Source organism: Tenrec ecaudatus, chromosome 14 (assembly GCF_050624435.1).
Source record: "Tenrec ecaudatus isolate mTenEca1 chromosome 14, mTenEca1.hap1, whole genome shotgun sequence".
Taxonomy (NCBI): Eukaryota; Metazoa; Chordata; class Mammalia; order Afrosoricida; family Tenrecidae; genus Tenrec; species Tenrec ecaudatus.
The window spans coordinates 18,055,727-18,074,566 of NC_134543.1; the positions used below are offsets into that span (position 1 = coordinate 18,055,727).

An 18,840-nucleotide genomic window follows, 5' to 3' on the forward strand; every position below is an offset into this window, starting at 1 on the left:
ACTGTCTGTAAAGTATACCAAGAATCTTCTCGTAAAAAGTGTCCTGTGGCTTTTGCACAAAGTTGATTATACATCATTCAAAATTCCAAAACCCAGGTGTTTAGGTAGACAATCACCAGAAAGGCTGAGAGTGACTGCTAACCTGGTCGCCGCTGTGCCCTCCAAAATGGAGTTGTGGCCCATTGGGAGCCTGGAGTCACTGTGTTTGTGCGTGTACATGAGTGCTCCAGCTGTGCTTTGTCTGACTGCAAAGTCCTTTTTGCACCTGCCAGGGGCTGGGTACTGTCATCCACCTGAGCGTGGTACGACCATGGGCAGAATATATTGTCAGTTCCTTCAGGGATTCCAAAGTACAGACATAGCAAATACAATATCTAAGTGCATATTATATATACACATTATATATATACTGCCTTGATGACGTAGCAGTTAGTGCTCTGCTGATAACTCAAAGGCTGGCAGTTGGAACTCACGTGGGTGAACAATGTGACCACCTGCTTTCATAAAAATGACCACCTTGGAAACCTAATTGGGAAGAGCTACTTGGTCTTACAAGGCTGCTGTGCACAGGAATTGACTCGACAGCGGGTTTGGTCTAGCGGAAAAGGAGCCTGCATGGTGCAAACAGTGAAGCATTCAATTATCCCAAGTTTGGAGGTTCTAGTCCATCCAAGGATGTCCAGAAGAGCTGGCTATGTGCATCTTCCCTGTCACAGCTCTGAGATCCCTACAGGGTGCCCAGTTCTACTCTGCAGCACATAGGATCCCCAAGAAGTCGAATGGACTAGGCAGCATGTGGATTTTCTGTTGTCATTATTTACTATTTTTAGTTTAAGGTTTGCATCTCTGGCAGCTATATGGAAAGGTTGCTGTTTATTTTAAATATACTTGTATATCTAATCTAGAGCACATGATTCACAGGAGGCAGCAGTTAAGGGACGTGAGGGAGCACCATGGCAGCAGTGGGAGGGTGGGAGGGGTGGGGATGGAGTATGAGGGGGTGGACCTCTACTTAATACAACAAATTTAAATTCCCCCCTGTGGTAATGGAATCTTTTGAACCAGGTGTCACCATCAGGCATTCTTTCTCTTGGTCCTGTAGAATGGAGAGGAAGCTTTAGAGGGGCAATTTAACTAAGGAGAGGCCTTTCAGAGTAGAACTGGGCTCCCTGGGATTTCCAAGTCCAGGGAATTTTGTTGTTGTTGTTTTGTGTTTTTTAAGTAAATCTCCTCAAGGTGGATTTGAAATACCAATCACCAAACTTTTGCTGCTGGCTAGCGATTATGAGTTAGTCTGCCAACTACAGGATCAGCAGTTTGAAACCCCCAGCCACTCCCAGGGAGAAAGATGAGGCTTTCTGCTCCTGCCAAGTCTTGGAAATCCACAGGGGCAGTTCTTCCCTGTCCACTCCATGGCAGTGTGGAGAGTAACCATATGAGAAAGACAGGGCAAGCCTGGGGCCTAAGATTAAAAGCTCTCCAGGGAAGGAGGCATCTAAATGCGGGAAGTAGCAGGGATAAATGGCTAGTTGTTGAAATGCAGGAAGATCCTCTTCAAAGTAGGTGGCCCAGAGGCTTGAATAGCCTGGGTGTTGAAGACCAGCTGCTCCCCGGGGACATGTGGGGTCCAAAATGATGGTGCAGTTTATCTCTCCTGAAAAAGACAGCCTGCACCCAAACTTCCCAGACTTCAGTGAGTATTTTCAACATGGGCACAAAACCAAGACAACCAAGGCCCAAAGTACACATTGAGAGTCAGCAGTTGTACGTTTGATAAAACAATTGGCCCTGTATTGAGTTTTATTATGTCACTAAGTGTTCTCCTAAGGCTGTTCTGAAAAAATTCATCTACTTTAATTTCGTACCCCAAAGACTGACGAGCAGGAAGTGCACCTGGTGTGTTAGTTAAGATGACATCTGGTTTGGTGTCTCTCACTGAAATATCTGAGCCTTAAGTTGCAGCATAAGGAATGCTAAACACCCAGACAATCCCGAGTGGGAATTCCCCCATGGCTGCGAGGTTTAAAGCGACCTATTCTGCTTGTGTTGTCAAAAGAGGTGAATTCAGAAGCCAGTTTTCTAATGGCCTAATAGCTACGACATATGGAACACTTCCGTGGGATCTATATAACAGAGCAACCTCTCCGGTAAGAAACCTGAGACATTACTAAAGGTACTAAAGGTAAACAGCCTCCATTCCTTTGAATAGTCCTCTCTGATCACAATGTGGTCAGATGGATGCTCAGTCTTCCCATAAGCACAAAACAGAATCTCTAAATGTACATATGTGGGGGGTGTCAACAATTAATGGAAGATAGGATAAAAAGATATAGACTAACCTAAAAGAACCTAAGTATGTACTATTGACATTTAAAACAAAACTTTTATCATTCTTTTAAAAAACAATTAAAATATGCATCGATGTGAAAAGCCATACCCTCCGTATCAAAAATCTATAAGCATGACAAATCTTGAACACTAGTTAGTCTTAATGTGAGTGAATTTATTAAGAGGCAGGAAAACCATTTTTTTTTAATCCATGGAGTTGTGCTTGCGGTTAAATCCTGACTTTGACATATACAAGTTTTTGAATCATAGACCAGATCCTTCGTGTCTCTTAAGAATGGATTTTAGAATATGAAAAAATGAGAGAATGCATCCACACAAGAGTATTTTAGACAAATGAGATCAGGTGAGTCATAGCAGTTTGAATAGAGCCTTACATATAAAATGCTTAAGAAATGTTAGGTGTCATTTTTATTATTTTAGACTGATTGCCATTCTAGTGCCCAACCGACATTTCAGGAATGCCGCACTATCTACCGAATGCAATCCCTAATCTTTTGCTTAGTTGGTACACATTTGAAATTGTAATACACTTGAGTCACTTTATCGTTGCACTATCACTTTATAGGTCATGTCACCAAAGTCAAGATCATGCAATATAGAAGGCAAATAAATGCATCATCATTCTTACCAACACATTCGATGCCCTAGCTATACCCTATTTCGTTTCGTTTGAAGACTATGAAGTTACTGCAGGGTTCTGCGATGCAGGGCTGTATCAGATCAAGTTTATCACATGACCCATGTGCTCCAGAGGGGCTGTCAATTTTTGTTGTTGTTGCATTTCCCAACGGAACCTAACATGGCACCCCGGAAGTAGATGAGTCAATGCAGAGGTTCAACACACACTTCCTGGGCTTTGGTGGAGTGTAAGACACAGTTGAATCAGTAAGCCTGTATTTTGTTTTACTGGGTGACTGATGAATTTAGCCCAGTGCTTGAATCATGACAGGGACAGCTTCATAAGTTCTTCTGCAAGCAGGAGACCCTTTTGACAAAGGGTCTGGTAACTGTTGAGTAACATTTGTAAGTCTTGGCAGCATTAGCCAAGAATAGGATGGCCATTATTTAATATCAAATCCCCAGATGTATTATGAATCACTTGCTCCCACTACTTTCATGGTTAATTTTCCAAAAAAAGATTCCAAGGGTAATTAATACTAGGTAATTGAAATGCCAGGGTTTTATTTCTGAATCAATCTCTGTCAACTATATTATTATTAGTGAAGCAATCAAGAACGGTTAGGGAAAAGGGATCCTGGGAAATCATGTGCGATGACTCCAGAGTCAAACTGAGGCTTATGAAGAGATAGACGTTCGTGGGTAGATATTGGTGCCATTGATAGTCTAAGTGAATTGGTTATTTTAAATTCCGAAGTAGAAAAGAACCAGAAGAATCCTGCAAGAAGACTGATATTTAAAACCAATGGTGCATATTATTAAATGGGAAGAGATTATTCAGATAGAGTAACTAATATATTGGTGTTTTCTATATCCTACACATAAATTGTATAAGTATAAAAAGAGATATATGCACTGTTTGTAATGTTATATTGGAAAGTTATTCAGAAGAGCACACAGTTCATTTGGAAAATGGAAAAAAAAACTTGAGGGCCGTACATAAATTCCATTACCCTCCCTCCCCCCATTAAAAAGGGGGCAGGGGTCAACAGACTCAGGCAAACAGGTGTCTTCATAGTGAAGAAAATGAAAAACCTAGGCCATTCTTCATGCCCATATTACGGAGCATCCTTGGTTCTCTTTCAGATTACCATGTATATGAACACGAGTGTTGGCTGTCACCCAATGAACTTACTCAGATAAACACACTGTGATTTTCTTTTAAAATAAGCTTTTACTGAATATATCAACAAGGTACTATAGAGTGTAGAGTGAAGTCTGTAATTAACAGAGTGTGCCACATGGTAAGTCTCCGGAGACGTGTGAAGTAGAATCTTCCAGCCCCTTGTCAGTGACTTCACTAAACACAAATCAGAAGCAAATCAACAGATGGTTCAAACAATCACAGAGCATCAAGTTCAACTTTCAGAGACTATACACCGATCCCGATAGGGACATACAGGGGTGACACCTTCACCTGGCCTCACAATGGTTACAATACATCCATGGACACCTCTAGAAATGTTCGTGTGTGCGTGTGCGCACGCGCGCATGTGGGATGCTAGTTAATTGTGCTCTTCTAGTGGGTGTACTGCTAGAAAAAGAAAGGGGGTGGGTGGGGAGGGGTGGAAAGAACTGTAGTCAAAGAATCTGATCTTTTATAACAATGGTATCACATGTGTACTATTTTTCCCTCAAAGCAGTGACAGCTACCCCCCATTGCCTGTAAGCTTGCCTTTCCATTCTGATGAAGAAATACAGGCAGCGGGCAAGCTGGAGCATCAGGCAAGGCCAGAGGGGGTGCCGGAGCCTGTGTGTCTGTGGACGGGTTTTTTTCCCTGTGTCTTCATTTTCTCATGCAGCTGAAATGGTCAGTCACGAGTCAATGGCCATTCCCCAGTCCTAAAATAAACTCTTCATGACTTTCTGCTAGAAGTTAGAGAAAATGAAGTCAATGGAGATCCCACTTCACTGTCCAAAATGACACTGGACACTGTGGCTGGGGTTGAGCAAGAGCAGCAATTGTCCTCCGTTAACCACGGCCCCTCCCCGTGGGTGGCAACACTGTGGCTTTGGGTTTTTGAGCATGAAGCTCATTAAAAGCCAATGTGCATGGGTTCATCTCATGGTTCCTGCTTGCACCTTCAACCTGTCTCTCGATTGACCATCTCGGGGTGCTGAAAAATGACAGCAAGGAGGCCCAAGTGCAATGTGTCAGCAAAAGCCATTGCCCCAACAAAGATGCCAATCATAGCATAATTCACCACCGATGGCTGTTCAGCCATTTTCATAAGACACAGAAGACACTGAACAGCCCACCATGTGCTTTCTAGCTAGGTATGCTGTTACGAATGGGAAACATGTCAATTTGAGCAGACTTTGGTCGCGCTATGAGTAACACAAGATCAGAATAAAGCCTGCTCCTAGCGTGGATTAGTTCGGGCACACCTCTGAATGACAGAACCCTTGCAGACCCTGCTAACCATTCTACCACTCATTCTGTGGCCCCCACACACAGTCACTAAAGGAAAGGCTCCAACCATAGGCTTTTAGACCCAAAGCACAAGATTTTAGCAGCCCAAATTCCTGCTTTGTGGGTCCTGCATAAATGCAAATAAATGAGAATGATTATTGTGTGGGTAACAGAGAAAGATCCCTCCACAAGCCCCAATAAACTCTCCAAAGTCAAGGCACCATCACTTAAACACAGTTTTAGTGACACAGCCAAGGGTAAGCGCACCGTGGAAAAGATTATCAAGCCAGGTACACAAAAGCCTGTGTCCCTGTTCTGAATTTTAGATGACACCGTGCTACGCTGATCGCCGCTCCAGTTTGTGTAACCCTATGTTCTGTGACTCTGAGAAGGCAAGACTCAACCTCCCTAGGAGGTGGGTAGGGAAAGCAGAGCCTCTTGAACTCCTTCAAATGAATTCATAACTAATTTCAGCCTCACTGACTGCACAGTTTCAATTCTTGGGTTGACGACATTATAGCTTCACTATATTTTCAACTTCTTTTGGGGGATCAGAGAGGTAACCATATTGAGTTGGGGGTGGGGGAGTATGGCATTATTAAAGAAAATAAAGCTCTTACTATAAAGAAAAGCTTGCATAGCATTTTATACCTAAGCTGTTACAAAGAAGACACATCACAGTTTTATTTCGTTCAAAAGATAATAATAAACAGAAAGAAACAAAGAAGCATGTGAACGTTCCTTCATGGATTCCCCCCAATAACGGCCATAGGAAAAGATCATAACCACAAGATGAAATGCTTAAATTTGATGAAAGAAAAATTATTTTGTGCAAGGATGCATCTCTTAGATAACATATGTGATCTATAGCCCTTCTACATCTAAAGGAGGAAACTGAGTAAATTATACATGCTTGCTGAACATGGACATTGCTCCAGAAATATCTAGAATGAAGTTTGAATTGAACCTGCCTCTCTTCCTGGAATTTCTGTTCTAGGTCCTGCTCTGCCAACAGGAGGGGCACCTGTCTCCCCCCCCCACCCTCGTCAGTTCCTGCTTTGTTCTCTGGCTGTTATCAGACCAATTGGCCCTCCGCAAATTCTGAAGAAGAGGAACATCTAAGGTTGAAAAAGAATACATGAAATTTCAAGCATGGCAATGGATCAAAGTCAGTCCAAGGTGGAAAATCAAGTATTGCTTTAAAAATCAAACAGACAACCCCCCACCCACCCCCCAAAACAAATAAAAACACCACATCATCATTTCAGCCAGCTCAGATGTGTCCTTACAAAGCATTAGCAGTGAAAATTAGTAGGCATTTTAAAATATATAAGTGTATATGGATATTTTGTGAAACCCATACTGGCATTCTTAATTTTCTTTGAAATACTGAGAAGAGAGGGGCGGGAACAAATGTAGCATAAACAACTAATTATAATATATATATATAAAAAGAAGTTTGGGATGATTGGAAGACAACAATTTGCCTGTGAAGGGTGGGAGTGGGGTGTATTAATTCAAGCTATTTCAACATGACACCAATAGAAAGCCACTGATGTTGTCTAATAGAACCATTTAGTTGTTCTTGTCTAAATGATGCCAATAATTTTTAAATAACAAGTTGTTTTAGTAAGTTCTAAACACTGATCACTTGTTAAGTCTACATATCATGTTGACATAGCCTTGGTGAATCTACTCAAATAATTCTCATTATCAAAAATAATTCCATTCAATATAATTCTTCCCATTATTTTATTAGCCTCTTCTAAAAAAAGTATTCTAGAATATATCTCTGTTGAATTTGATTCAACCTGACATATGATTTGAATAATAACACTTTAAAAGGGAATCTGCTTGCTGGAACATCCTGCCTGTCCCTGAAGACGATCGAAGTCAGACTCGGGTCACTATCTCTGTCATCAGAAAGGGCCAGGGAAGCCATAGGAGTGATTTCTTTTTTTAAGTTCCCAGTCAGAAAGCCATCACCCGGACTTTAAGGTCTTGTAAACTCTGCTCTCACTTTCTTGATTCTGCCAGGTTGGGTCACCTTCTGTCACGGACCTGGCTTCCGCTGGATGCTCACTTTCTCCACTGCATACTGGGTCCAACCAGGGGAACCACCACCTCACCGTCTACTGGGGAATTTACTACTTCTCTTCCGGACCAGGACACAAAAGAAATAGCCTGGCACGATCCTGGCCATTTCTGGCTTTAGGCATATTACTTCTCGTACCCTGGTGAGTTCATGCCAAACGGCCTGTTCATCTGACCACTGGCTCTGGGAAAGGAATGTACTCTGTCACCTTCGGCAGCCCAGTGGCTAATACGCATCAGGAGGAAGAATCACTTGTTCTTTTGCCTTGGCGTTGGGTTCTCATTGTACAACCCTGTACAGTACTTCAGCAACTAGTTGTTTTTTGTTTTTTGTTTTTTTAAGATTTAAAAAGCAAAGAGTTACAAAAACTGTGTAATTAACTTGAAATAGAAAAGATAGCACTTTTTTTAAATCCCATTATATAGTACACCGTATAAATTACAGAGTATGCAAATGCACAAATGCATCTGTGTAACATTTATCAAATGTAATTCGCGTGTCTTTCTGTGCACACACACGTGTGTGTCCTTCAGAGGTGGTCTGTCCGCCGGCCCGACGCCGAGCCTCTGGCTGCGGTCACGTGTGGCAGTGCTCCAGGTCGGGCACGCTGCTGTTGCAGTAGCGCATGTTGTTGGGGATATGGCAGTCTGTGTAATTAATGCCCCCGTTTGGGGTGTAAATGGGCTGCAGTCTGAAATCTCCTTTAAGGAGCTGGTCGTTATTTAAGGAGACGATCTGAAAACTGGTTTCGGTCATCTCCAGGATGGAGTTGTCCTTCTTGGTGCCTGCCTCGCAGTAGTCGTCTTTCCGCCGGCCCCGGTTGTATTTCCACTTCTGAGAGGTGTAGCGGCCCTTTTTGTGCATGTGCCAGCAAAAGATGCTGAGCAAGACCACGAGCACGAAGATCACGGCGCCCCCGATCAAGCCCGCCAGCAGAAAGGGGGAGCCCATGCTGTGGGAAGTTGTCTGCTCGTGGCTGGACGCCGTGTTGCTGCCATTGTTCAGGTAGGAGGCATGGGTGGTCGCCTCCGAGCAAATGGTGTCTTCCACAGCTCGGTAGTTGAACGCATCGAGTGGCACCAAACAGATCCGATAGGTGGATTTGGGCTCCAAGTTCACCAAACTCAGGTGTTGCTTCTCCCCGCTGACGATGCGCTCCTGAACAATGCCTCCCACTAAACTGTGGCCCATTTTCACCCACGTGAGCTTGTACGCCATCACAGTAAAGAGAGAAAGCCAGCTGACCTGAATGGAGGTGTCATTCACAAAAAGGATGGAGAGCTGAATACGGTCCGAAATCGGCGGGGTCGCCCTCTCTCGGCCATCCCAGTCGGGTACGGTGGGGAGCTTGGACGCAGTCGGAGTTACAGGCATATCGCTTCGGCTGGGGGTTGGAACCGAGAGCGTGGGCAGCTCAGTGGTTGGCAAGGCCGTACTGGGGGCGGGGGTGAAGAGGGCCAGGCCCGGGGTGGTGGTGGGGCATGACAAGAGATTCATATTCAACTCCCTGACGGCCATGCCCCGGACTTGCTCGGGACCTTGGCACATAAAACCGCGCACATTGAGAGAGGACGGGATGTCCTTGAGCCACTCCGTGACCCACTTAATACTGCAGTCACAGAGCCACGGGTTATTGCGAGCCGTGAGCTGCCTCAGGCTGGCGAGGTTGTCAAAGACCCCTGGAGTCAACACTCGCAGTTGGTTGTTGGAGATGTCCAGCCGCTCCAACTTGCGCAGATTCGCGAAGGCCGTCAAGGGGATGTGGTTTATCTGGTTGTCCTGCAGATAGAGCCTGATCAGATGTGTCCCTGGCAGATCGGGAGGGGGGTGAGAGAGTGAATTCCGGACGATGGAAAACTCCTTGAGTTTGGTGAGGTGGCTGAAGGTGCCTTCGGCAATGCCCTTGTTGGTCAGGAGATTCCCGTCCACGATGAGACGCTCCAGACTCGTCAGGTTCTGGAAGGCCATGTCTGAGATGACGGCGATTCGATTTTCATCCACCCTCAGCTCTTGCAGGTCCACGGGCAGGCCCACGGGCACACTGCTCAGGTGATTCTTGGACAAAAACAACAGCTTGAGGCTGATGGCCTCCCGAAAGGCCCCGTCCTCCACCCCCACCGTGGATATCGAGTTGTCATCCAAGTGGAGCTCCTCCAGCTTCAGGAGCTGGGCGAGCGCAGCCCGGGAGATGGTCTGAATGTTGTTTTCCTGCAGATGGAGAACGCGTACGTTCTTGGGCAGGTTCATGGGGAACTCATCCAGCTGGTTGCCGTATAGGTAGACGGTGTGTACCGACCGTATGTTGTGCAGTTGGGCAGGAAAGCCAGCATTGTTAATTTGGTTGTTGTGGAGGTAGAGTACGGTTACGCCCTCCGGGATCCCAAGAGGCACTGAGGTCAAACTTCGCTCGTTACAGTAGACAAAGTTGCGGTCACAGCGGCACACAGCAGGACACGCCAGGGTGCTTGACACCTGTGCGGACAGTCCCAGGGCAACAAGAAGCCACGATTTCAGGAAAAAAGCCCCAGGGCTGGGCCACAGTGTGGTCTGTTGGCCCATTTCTGAGGGAAAGAAAGAAAAAATAAGGGGATGAGGAAAATTAAAAAAAAAAACGAAAAAAGAAAATGAGCAAACGAAGAACCCAAGCAGACAGCCAAACCAAAACCAACGGGCGGGTTCTGTGTAAGTCCACAGCTCCGGCTGGAAGAACAGTCCTGAAGGCTTATGGGAAAGCAATCTTCCCGCCGAGCTCGCCGGGTCCTGTCAGCCTGTGCTGTCCTCGTTGCTGCTGTCCTCCATGTGCAAACCGAGCCACTGGACAGGGCTTTCCACACAGGCCACAGCTGATGCCCCGAGTGGGGAGGCAACACGTCCTTCTTCGGTCGAAGTTCAGGCCAGGTTCAATCGGTCTGTGAATGTCTTGATTAAATTCAATCTGCGATCTGCTGTAAGAAAGAACAGAGAAAATCATCAGTTGGCGGAGTAATGGAAGATGTGCCGACATGACTACTATTTTCATGACCTGGGAACACTTGGGACTCAATTGACTACGCTTGGACTGACCAAAGGTTGGCGTTCAATGGTACTCTAAATCTCGATGGCGTACGTCACAAGGTACTGGAGAAGCAGATGAGGAAAGATCTGGTGGCTTAGTGATAATGTGTGCGGCTGCTAACTCAGCAGTTCGAAACCACCAGCTGCTCTGTGAGAGGAAGATGGAGCTTTCTAGAAATGTAAAGAGTTACAGGCTTGGAAAGTCACAGGGGCCTTTCTACCCTGTCCTATCGAGTCACTGTGAGTCGGCAATGCCTTAAAGGGGGTGACAGAGAGAGGGTCTTCAAAAGATAACCAAGCAGTTACCTCCGGACGATCACAAACATACAGGCAGGATTCATCTGCATGTCCAACATCTAGGGAATCAAATAGTGATGTGCACACCTCTACATTCTCTTGGTTGGCTTTCAAGATGGTAGCTTAACAACTCATAAAATGTAAAAGTATGGGAATTCTAATACTTAAAATAAATGCAAGACGGGGATTGATAGAGTCATTTAGATACACCCTTTTGAGCTGTCCCTGGTCCACATATATATTAATGCTATGCTCATCTTCCTCCAAAATATAATATTAGCAAGTTACCCGCACCAGCTTTGGGCCCATGTCCACAGCCCTTCTTTGTGGAGTTCCAGTCAGATCAAGATAGACCACTGTGTTCCTTTAAGAGCTGCCAAGCCCATGACGGGGGCTCCACATTACAGTTCAACACCACTACCCTTCACCATCAAGTGAGTGTGTTTTCTTGTTCTAATGAAGGACTTTAAGTAAATGCGCTGACAGAAGGCACAGTTGGGGAAGTAAAGGCAGACCAGAGATCATAATCATCCTCCTTGATCCAGAACTTGTTCCATCTGCTTTTATATTAGATATGTAAAGGAGCTAATTGAAAGGTGCCAGATTTGATTTCCTTACAAAATAAGCTGGCATGACAGGACATGGCAAGCTGTGAGCCTCTTAATTCTCACCAGTACACAGAAATTGCAACAATTTATATCTAAGGATACACAGGAATGATTTGAACAAAATTTCCCCGTAGCTATCTTTAGAAACATGATTAAAAGAAAAACAACTCTAAATGATATTTAAGCATCAAGGACATTGGGAATTTGTTCTATAATTTAGAAGACTATAGTCCATCTTAAAAAATGCCATTAGCAATAAGAAGTGGTAGAATTCATTTTTTTATTGTTTAGTAACCTATAAAAAACAAAACAAATCTTTCAGATGGTGTGATTCTTTATAAAGAATCTTTATTGTGATTCTTTATAAAGAATCTTTATTGTGATTCTTTATAAGGAACCTTTATTAAGATTCTTTATGATGCAACTTTAATTTAAAAAAAAAAACCTTCCAAATATGTATTTTGTCACTGTAATGGGTCAACTCTTCCAGAGGAAATCTCCCTCAGTGTTCAGAGAAGAGTTTATAATGCAATCAGAGGACGTGCAGGAAAAGAGTACCGTGCCAAGGATGAGAACATGATTCTGAGCTCTGTTTCCAAGTCATCTCAATGGCCTCTATCCTATGCTGCTCAAGTGCAGTTCCTGGGCCAGCAGCAGCAGCAGCAGCCTGGCCTGAGAATTTGTTAGAAGTGGATTCGGTTGATCGGTAGCACAACTTCATCTTTCAACGGCTGTCATTTAGTCAATGTAAAATACGTACCCAGGATGTCAAGTGACTCTTTGAAAAGAGTAAAAGTGTAAGTACATGTCAATAGACCAGCTTCTTTGGGACTTAAGATGTAATCTTAAAGGACAACCTGTAGATGGAAGACATCTTACTTATTGGAGTAAAACAATGACGACATATGCCATGCAGGCTCACTGGACCTTTGAAAACTGTCTAGATAATAAGTATGAGCCATCTAGAAGGAGCATAAGGAATCTGCTTTAATTAGAGGTGCCTAAAGTGCTATTTTTACAAGGCATCCTGGTGGGGTGGTGTGCAATAAGTGGAGCAGCTAAACTCAAGTTCAGCAGGTAGACTCCACCAGCTGCTCCATGGGAGAAAGATGAACTTTTCTGGTCCCCTAAAGATTTACATCCTTAAAAACCCCAAAAGGGAAGCTCTAGTCTGTCTGACAAGGCAACTATGAGTTGATACCGACTTGAGTTAAAAAGCAAAATGAGATGTGTATTTTTCTTGTTCTTTTAAAATTTTTGTTTATTTTTCTTTTAAACGTTAACTTTATTAAGTATGATTTCAATACAGTACAACATACACATTTGAGTGTGTAGTGTGATGAGATTTGATACATCGGGGTTTTACAATAATATTCGTAAATAGCATTTATGTAAGAAAGGTCCTTGGGTGGCACATACATTTGTGCTTGACTCCTCACTGAAGGCCGCTGTTTAAATCACTAGAGCGGAGCCTCAGAAGAAAGGGGTGGCGATGTGTCTTTGAGGAGTCCACCTGCGAGCATCATTCAGCTGCACTTATGGGAATCCACTCGATGCACTGATTTAGAATTTTCTCTTTTTATGGACCAGATACAGATACTTTAGAAGGGACAGGAGCAGAAACTAAAGAATTGAGACAAATGCATTTTTTGAGCATCCCAGAGGAATTTTCACAGGGTGATGATAGCACAAGGCAGTGTGCAGAATTTCCCTAAGTGGGGAAAACCGTGGCACCAGATTTTCAAAATTCTTACGTTCAAAAAATTAGGTGCTTCAAAACTGTGCAGCCAGCCACCTAGCCGAGTGCTTTAGCCACTGCACCACCAGGGTTCTCTTTAGGGTCCAGAATACAGTAGGTCATTACTTGAAGATGCCGGGATGGACTTAAAAGTCCATCCGGCTGTCAGAGCCGAGTATTAACAGTTAACACAATTCTCGGGATTGGGAGAATTAGACAACTGACTTGCAAATTTTCCACTTGCCTGATCCTCGTCCTCACCCAGTAGAGAAAAAGCTCCGTCAGCCATCCCACTGCCCCAGGCCTTGCTCTCTTGCAGGCGTGTTTAATACTCAAGAGTGGTTCTTTTTTAATTATAGAAGAGAATGTGGCTCTGAAAGAAACCCTAATAAGATTACAGAGGGCGAACTGTCACCGTCTAAGCACATTGGGGGAAAGTCCCATCTAGAGAGAAGCGTGTTGATCGGCTATGACAAGTGCAATTTTGAGTGAAAATAAGCTTTTGTGCTTCTTAGGAATCCCACCAAATAGCCCGGTCCGGTAGATTTGTTCTGATTCTTGGAGCAACAGCAGCCAATACATGTCCGCTTATGAATACCTGTGCTCGAAGGAGCGCATCTGTAAAATAACAAAGACCCAGGCCTAAATGTCTGTTAATTTGCAGAGGTTCAGTTTTCCTCTCTGTGTTCAGCAGTAGTTCCTCTGGAATAGCAAGGTCAGAGTGTACCTATCATGCTGGCAGACAGCCCAAGCCCCAAGTTTTCAGCCCACCTCGGACACTCAGCAATTGCTGGGGCTTGGGTCAATGACTTCACCTTTCTCCGTCATGGTTGCTCATTAGCTGAGAAATGAAGGTGGTTCCTGTACTTCCTCAAAGCCCTCTACTTCCTCAAAGCACCGTTGCGAGAATCAGATACAGTGATAGAGGGAAGGGTCCTTCAAAAATTTCATGGCAAAGTGGGCTGGAAAGATTATGAATTTTCCCCTTAAACGTCCTGGTATGTCTGAGAAAAGCTTATAATGTGTCTGAACATATCAAGCATGTAAAGCCAATACATGATTATTCTTCATTATTGTTGTTATCAATGATCTCCAATGAGGTGAGCTCAATCTGTACAGAAAACCACACCACACACTAGCTAATTTGCCAATTACTACATACTCAATTGCATAAGGACCCCTGGTGGCTCTGTTGGGTAAGCACTGGACTGGGAACTACAAAGTCTGTGGTTCAAGCCCACTGGGAGTTCTTCCAGAAAGCTCTTAGGGAGGAGGTAATTGTGTGGAACCAATAATGTCTCCAGAGATTATCAAATATTCCCCAGGGGTGAAGAATGTCCTCCACTTGACAACTCATGACCATTCCACACCCCTGAGAAGGTGGGTAACACAGCCCCCATTTTCTAAAAGTATTGGAGAATAAGTATCTAATAACCAAAAAGTATGCATGTCATGGATGCTACAACAGCATGAGAATGCAGCATATTTTTCCCATTCACTTATTCAACCAATATTTAATGGGTGGTTTTATTAGGCTGTTAACCACATGGTCAGTGGTTCAAACCTACCGACCAACCAACCAACCAACCAACCACTCTTCAGGAGAAAAGCCAGTCTGTCTGCTTTCATAAAGATCTGCGTTCTTGGGAAGCCTATATAGGGCACAAGAAGTTGGCGTCCCTAGGTGGTACCACCAGTTAAGGACTTGGCTTAAGTGAGAGGAGAGTGGTCCAACCTGGCCAGAGCCTCCTGCTGAAAAGGCCCGTCTTTCTCCCAGGGAACGGCTGGTGGTTTTGAACTGCTGGCCTTATGGTTAGCAGCTCAAATGTAACCACTATGGCACCAGGGCTCCTCCCCTATGAATAAGGAAGGAGGAAAAAGTGCAATCGACCAGGCAACTTGGATCAAGAGGGACTAACCATCCACCCAGAATAGGAACACAAGGGCACGGGCAGCGCTTTCCTCCCCTTCCGCCTGCCACTCGGTGAGTGGCAGGTGGGGGCACCAGGCTTCCAGACGATACTGAGCAAGCAAGCAAGCGTGTGTTTCAAAAGCATTAGCCCTTTTCCTTATAAAGTCTCCACATGTCAGGTGCAAAAGATGGTGCCCTTCAAAGATTAAGAGCCAGCTTTGTCCCGTTCCCGCCTCACCCCATTGGCAGTGTTGCTGGAACACCACAGAGAGTGGCTTTCCCCTCCAGGAAACTAGAGATTATGAAGAATGGTTTAGTGGAAGGTGCTAGGGAGAAGCAGAAATTTTCATTCAAAGCAGAAAACAGAGGTCCCCAAGCCCGCGTGTAAGTCACCATGCAACAAACGCTCTTCAGAGCGTCCGGGAAGCTGGTCCTGCCTCTCTCTGCAAGATGACAGGAGCAGTGGCATTCGTTCCAGGCTCCTTCCTTTCCCTAGGAACTGAGACTCAACGCACATAAATCAGGAGAAAGCTTTCTGCGAAGGGCTTCTCTGCTAGTGCTGCCTAAGAACTTTTTTTCTTTTTTAATTAATTCCAGGAGCCTGGATTCCAGGAGCGCTTAATAAACTTAGACCATAAAAATCATCGTACAGAAAATAGGGATTGTCAATAAGCACTGACGATTGCATAATACAGAGACACTAGCACAAACCTAATAAACCTGTAATGGCCCGAGCATCGGCTGGTTTGTGATAAGGAAGCACGGAGCATGACGGGGTGCAGAAGAGAAGGCTAACCTGCAGCAGGTTTCTACTAGAAGTTTCCCCCAGTCGCCCGGATCCTGGAGCGAGGCGATTGTGCTCAGAGTCAGACCATGCGCAGGTGCAGAATCCCAAGCTGGAACTGCACTCCGAATGCCTTTGTTACAATCTGGAAACACTAAAGCAATTTATAGATCTTGTGCACATTTCCACATTCCTGAAGATATGTTATAAATACTGTTCCTACAACAATAGAGAGAGTTCTATAGTTAGCTGGCCAAGATGTGGGGATTAGCAAAGGAATTTGGAGAAAAATATAATAGCAGTCCCCTACCCCTTAACTTGAAACCATTCACTGAATCTCGATCAAGCCCCTTGCAGTTAGAAGGGTATTTTTCTTTGTTAAGACAAAGAGAGAGAAAGAGGGAAAGAAGGAGAGAAAGAAATAAAGGAAACGCTTTACTTAAAGAGTTGACAATTCCCTGGCTCCAGTCTAGCATTGAAAATATTAAAATTGGAAACCCCAATAAAGTTATTCTCCTGGCAAGCACAAACACTAGAACGTATTTCAAGGCTTGTTCTCACATGGTTTCCAATGCAGTTGGTTCAAATGTTCACGGTAAACTTACAACAAGCATTCAATGTTACCAACTCCAAGGACACATTCACTGCTCCTGGGCATTGCTCTTAACCACCACCTAGGTCTGAGCATAGTTGGTGGCTGCAAGATGGGACATCATCAACCAACCATCCAAACAACTAACAACCAACCAACCAACCAACCAAGCCTACAACCAGCAGCTGTCAATTTGAATGAGACTCTTGGTGACATCATCCATCTGTGAATGGAACTGGGTTCTACCGAGTTATCTTAGCTGTGAGTTTTCGAAGAAAGCTCCTGGATGTTGTCTGTGGTCTGAGCTCAACTACTCGCCTTCAGTTTTGAGCCCATCCAGCCTGCCCCAGAAGGAAGGCCTAAGAACCCCTTATAGAGCAGGACTACTTTCATGTATGGGGTTGCCGGAAGTTGGAATCCACTAGATGTCACTGAGATCTTTGTGGCTTGGTTTTAGTCATCATCTGGAAATACAGCGCCAGGCCTTTGTTCTACAAGATCTCTAGGTCAGTCCCATCACCAATGGGGTGAAAGTGCTTTGGACCCCACACTCTGAGTCTCCCAAAGGGGGTGGCACTAAAATAGCCACAGGGTCCCAGGAGGCTGCAGTGGGTAAGCTGGTCATGCAGGCGGGAGGACTACCAGGACAGTGATGTCACTAAATCTGATGCCACCTGTCACCCAGTGTGGTGCTAACTCATCACGCCCCTTCTGTCGTCATCGATTGGCCACAGTCCCCACCACTGGGCAGGGAGAAGAGTTTTCCTCTTGACCAGCGGGAGAGGGAGCACTAGAGGGAAAAATTCGGAGGAACAGGGCTGTGAGATGTTCAGCTCTGTTCAGCGGAGGGAGGATAAGAGGACCAGGTCATTGCACCCACTGGGCTTCACCGGCTGACACGGCGAGTCATGACACTGGGTGATCTTAATCCTAGGGATGCCCGGGCCCTGTGTGGAATCAGAGTGTTCTAACCCAGGACAATTGGGTTAGAAACTCAGAGTGTAACTGTCTACACGACCCAGGGGCTTTAGGATTAATAGTAGAGAGAAACAGAAACTAGTACGGTAGAATTTTGAGATAAAAAAATCATGTATAAACCCCAAACCAAATTCACTGTCTTTGAGTTAATGCCGACTCACAGAGACCCTCTAGGAAAGGGCAGAACCGCCATTGTGAATTTCAGAGACTATAATAACTCTTTACAGTAGTGGAAAGCAAGCTTTTCTTCCGAGGAGCCCCTAGAGGTTTTGAACTGCCGACCTTGCTGTGAGCAGCTGAGTGTGTAACCACCAGGCCACCAGGGCTCCTTTCCGTGAAGGAGAAATCACCTACTCTTTGTATTGGTATCCCTTTAGAGCCATAGCAAACAGAGATAGCTCAGTCATTATGCACACGACCAATCCAAGAGCCGAATGATCGCCTCTCCTGTGCATGCCTCTCCTTGATTCCATGCCCATTCATCCGCCTCTGGACACAGCCCTGGTCATCTCACAGAGGAGGCTTCCATGTCAGTATGATGCAAAACAACTTTGAAGAGTTTGCAGACTAAGAGAAACTAAGAAGAAAGGTCTGGCCATCTACTTTAGAAAGTTAGCACAGGAAAACCCTATGGATTACAAGGATTCCATCCACAACTGATCATGGATATGAGGCAGGAGCAGGCAACCTTGCATTCCCTTGTGGATGGTAGTGTCCTGGGTAAGAAGCCAGCTTGCAGCTTGATGGGAATCAACAAGAACATCCCTGACTCCTTAAAACAGGAGTCAATCTGGAGCAATATTACAAACTTGACTTAGCAGGAGGCTTGTCGGAGAAGCACAACTTTTGAACACTTTAGCTTTCGAATGGTTGTCTGTAACCTGGACTCAGGTAAGTCATTGTTATCTAACAAGGATCCGTGTTTCTGGACATGTCATATCAGTAGTTCCTAAATATTTATACACAGTCAATGTGATACTTAGAGATTTACTTGCATGCCATTCCACAGGATGTGTCAATATAAAATAGGCCAGTGTTTTTGAGAGGTTAAAAAATATGGAAAAATGAATGGAATCCAAAAATATAAACATGGCCTAGTTTTCCACCAAAATATGGCCCCACATCTGTAATACACATCCTGCAACAGAAAACTGTGTGTCTCCTTCAGTGGGGGCATAGAGACTTGGGTCGGCGATATTGATTAGGCACCCAGAATGAAATTACAGAAGGTATCCTCCCAGGTGAGTTATCTGGTTTTGAGTCTAAAATGAAAGGAAAATGCATCGCTTAAACCGATCTCAGTACCATAGGAATGGCTGTGAATATAAATGGTACACCATCC

The 18,840-nt window shown here is 44.7% G+C and overlaps 1 protein-coding gene across 7 annotated transcripts in view; it reads right to left on the bottom strand.

Annotated features, from left to right (window-relative positions):
* Positions 1 to 4,181: 4,181 nt before the first annotated feature.
* FLRT2 (fibronectin leucine rich transmembrane protein 2) overlaps positions 4,182 to 18,840 on the bottom strand; it is a 108,074-nt gene continuing 93,415 nt past the window's right edge. For 4 of the 7 annotated variants that reach the window (XM_075531460.1, XM_075531463.1, XM_075531462.1 and 1 more), the window contains exon 2: positions 4,182 to 10,480. In XM_075531460.1, the coding sequence (XP_075387575.1) occupies positions 8,112 to 10,094 (1,983 nt within the window). In that variant the 5' untranslated portion in view covers positions 10,095 to 10,480 and the 3' untranslated portion in view covers positions 4,182 to 8,111. The remainder of the gene's footprint in view (positions 10,481 to 18,840) is intronic. The other 3 variants (XM_075531464.1, XM_075531465.1, XM_075531461.1) reach the window with 1 other exon arrangement.